A 2,557-nucleotide genomic window follows, 5' to 3' on the forward strand; every position below is an offset into this window, starting at 1 on the left:
GATTTAATTAAGCAGAATGGACCTCAACATCAGTTGAGAATTCCCCACACAGCCATATGCAAAGGTATTGTGGAGACTATAAAAAGAAACTATATGTTTTCAAAGCATAGCTCACCACTAAATAATGAAAAACTCATGAGACATTTTCCCAAAATGTTGTTCGAAACTCTCCAAAATTAACAGAAGTGACCAAAAAATCAAGGTGGCACCACCGTCAGATCACTAAGTATCACCTTTTCATCTATTTATGTCTAATATAGTAAAATGTTCCACCACATATTAGGACATGAATCTAAGGTTAAATAAAACCATTTTCAAAAAAAAGGCACCTACCATTATGTGTTCAAGTAGAGAATCTATTGCGACTATGTTATCAAAATATGTCCTGAAAAAGAGACATAAAACCTGTAAGCATCTTGTTTAGAACACAGAAAATATTAAACTTTGACTACATTTCCCAGCTTTGTCTACATTTAAATAAAACACATAAAGACATACGTTTGATTTCTGTCATCTTATGGAAACAAGTGATATTATTATTTTAAAGGAATAAATGAAACTTTACCATTGTCTTTATCATGAGGACTCTAATTTCAGAGAATGCATAAAATAATGATTTTACTGATAAGCATCAATGTAGAAAGTTTGTAGCATTTAACGAAAACTATGACGGAATGAATTGGGTTCACCGTATTTAATATTTTCATGAAGAACTTTGATCTGAAATAAAAATATTTAAATTTGCTAAATCTCATTAATACGGTTAAAATGTAGATTATCACTGAAAAACCGGCAAGTTAAAAAGTCGTTTAACTGTACTAAGAAAGCACTGCAATCCCTCTGAGGCTACCAGCACGCACGCAATGAGGAGGGCCGACCGCCCTCACCGTGAGACACCGTGCTGCTAGGAGCGGCAAGCGCTTTGGAGCATCTGGTCTACACAGTAGAGTGCAAAGCTGATAAACAGATGCACCGGTGGACATGCACATAAGCCGGCGTGCAGTGCAGGGAACATGTACAGAGACTAGATCTGTGGGCAGCTACTGCTTTCAGTTTGGGTTTGTGCGAGTTTAGCGGGCCCTGTAATTAAGGTAACGTGTGGTAAGTGAGGCACACACCTTCCACGTAAAGCCGGAGTGCCCGCGGGCTGGGCACGTGGAGGGTCCCGCCGTGAGGACGGCGGCAGAGAGCGAGAGAGACAGAGACAGAGACAGAGACAGATACAGAAAGAATGAGAACGCAGCCCGCGTCGCTGCAGGCAGCCGGGGGACAGCAGGTGCGTGTCCCCTGTCAGAGGCTGGCAGGGGGACGTGGCCGATTTTCAGATTTCGAGGATTAAGTTGAGGGTTGGGAGATGTGCCCTGTGCTGGCAAACCCCACGTGAACCGGGAATGTCACAGGCTCCCAGAATCGCTCCCTCCGCCGGCCCTGGGGACTTTTTCTAGGTCAGGGAAGTGAGGCGTTTTCTCTACAGTGAAATCTGAGCTACTGCACATGGGAAAATTTAAATAACAGTATTAACAATACGTTTTCATTTATGGACATCTGTGGAAAACGCCAGAGAGAACTTTTTGGAAAAAAATAAACGAACATTTCCTCTCCTTCCACTGTCAGTTTTGTCCCACAAGACAGAAAAATACCTGGTGTCTTTAAAATGCTCTAGTGACTCTAAATAGAAAATACACAAATGAAAGAGCACAAACGAGGCCCAGTCGCTTGCAAAGGGAACGTGGATGCGACCGCCACTCCGTGGGCACAGATGCGGCTCGCCGTCCGTACAAGGCTGCGTGCAGCGGGGTCAGCGAGGGCGGCGCGGGGTGGCCTGTCATTGCCAGGCCCTCCGCTCCACCGCACCACCGAGCAGTGAGAGCTACTACATCCCCAGACACCAGCACTTACTTGGACACGTCGAGGAGAAAGTCATTCAATTCGGTCTGCTTGGCAAGGCCTCTGCATACCTGCCACATAAAATAATGGCTATTAATTAGGAGAGACGTTTGCATATTTAAAAATAAAAATTCCAGAATACTTACCCCATTTTATTTTAAAAGGCAGACAGGATCGCTTTGTTTATAATGTCATAATAATATCAATAACAATTCACTTTTATCGAACGCTTAAATGCACCGAGCACTTGCTATTCTCATCCAAACACCACCAACGCGCAGGTGTGGATGCCCCGTGCTCACGAGGCACAGAGCAGTGAGGGCCTTGCCCGGCCTGCAAGGCCACGCGCAGCACGGCGCGGCCGGCCCTCGGATCGGACTGTCTGCCCCCAGAGCCGCTCTTCAGAACGACATTGCGTTTTTAAAAACCGTGTGTGGGCACACAGGGCGCCCAGACTGCACACTGTCGCATCCCAAGGCCTCAGGGTCTTACAGCTACACAAACCTTTTCTCACCCAGTCCCCCCCTTGCCCGAGTTTGCAGAAATGGACTCAACAAAACAGCAACAAAAGGAAGTGGAAGACACGAAGCAGAGTCGCACGGCTGCCGTGATCTTGAACCTCAAAAGCCTAGTTAGCGGGAAAACGCCATGCAGTCTGCGATCTTTCAGA

General features: G+C 45.8%; 1 protein-coding gene across 1 annotated transcript in view; it reads right to left on the reverse strand.

Annotated features, from left to right (window-relative positions):
• PDE10A (phosphodiesterase 10A) overlaps positions 1-2,557 on the reverse strand; it is a 193,373-nt gene that overhangs the window by 57,517 nt on the left and 133,299 nt on the right. The window contains exon 10 of the mRNA XM_023520439.1: positions 334-385. Within this exon, the coding sequence (XP_023376207.1) occupies positions 334-385 (52 nt within the window). The remainder of the gene's footprint in view (positions 1-333; positions 386-2,557) is intronic.

The sequence above is a fragment of the Pteropus vampyrus genome, unplaced genomic scaffold, assembly GCF_000151845.1.
Source record: "Pteropus vampyrus isolate Shadow unplaced genomic scaffold, Pvam_2.0 Scaffold266, whole genome shotgun sequence".
Classification (NCBI taxonomy): Eukaryota; Metazoa; Chordata; class Mammalia; order Chiroptera; family Pteropodidae; genus Pteropus; species Pteropus vampyrus.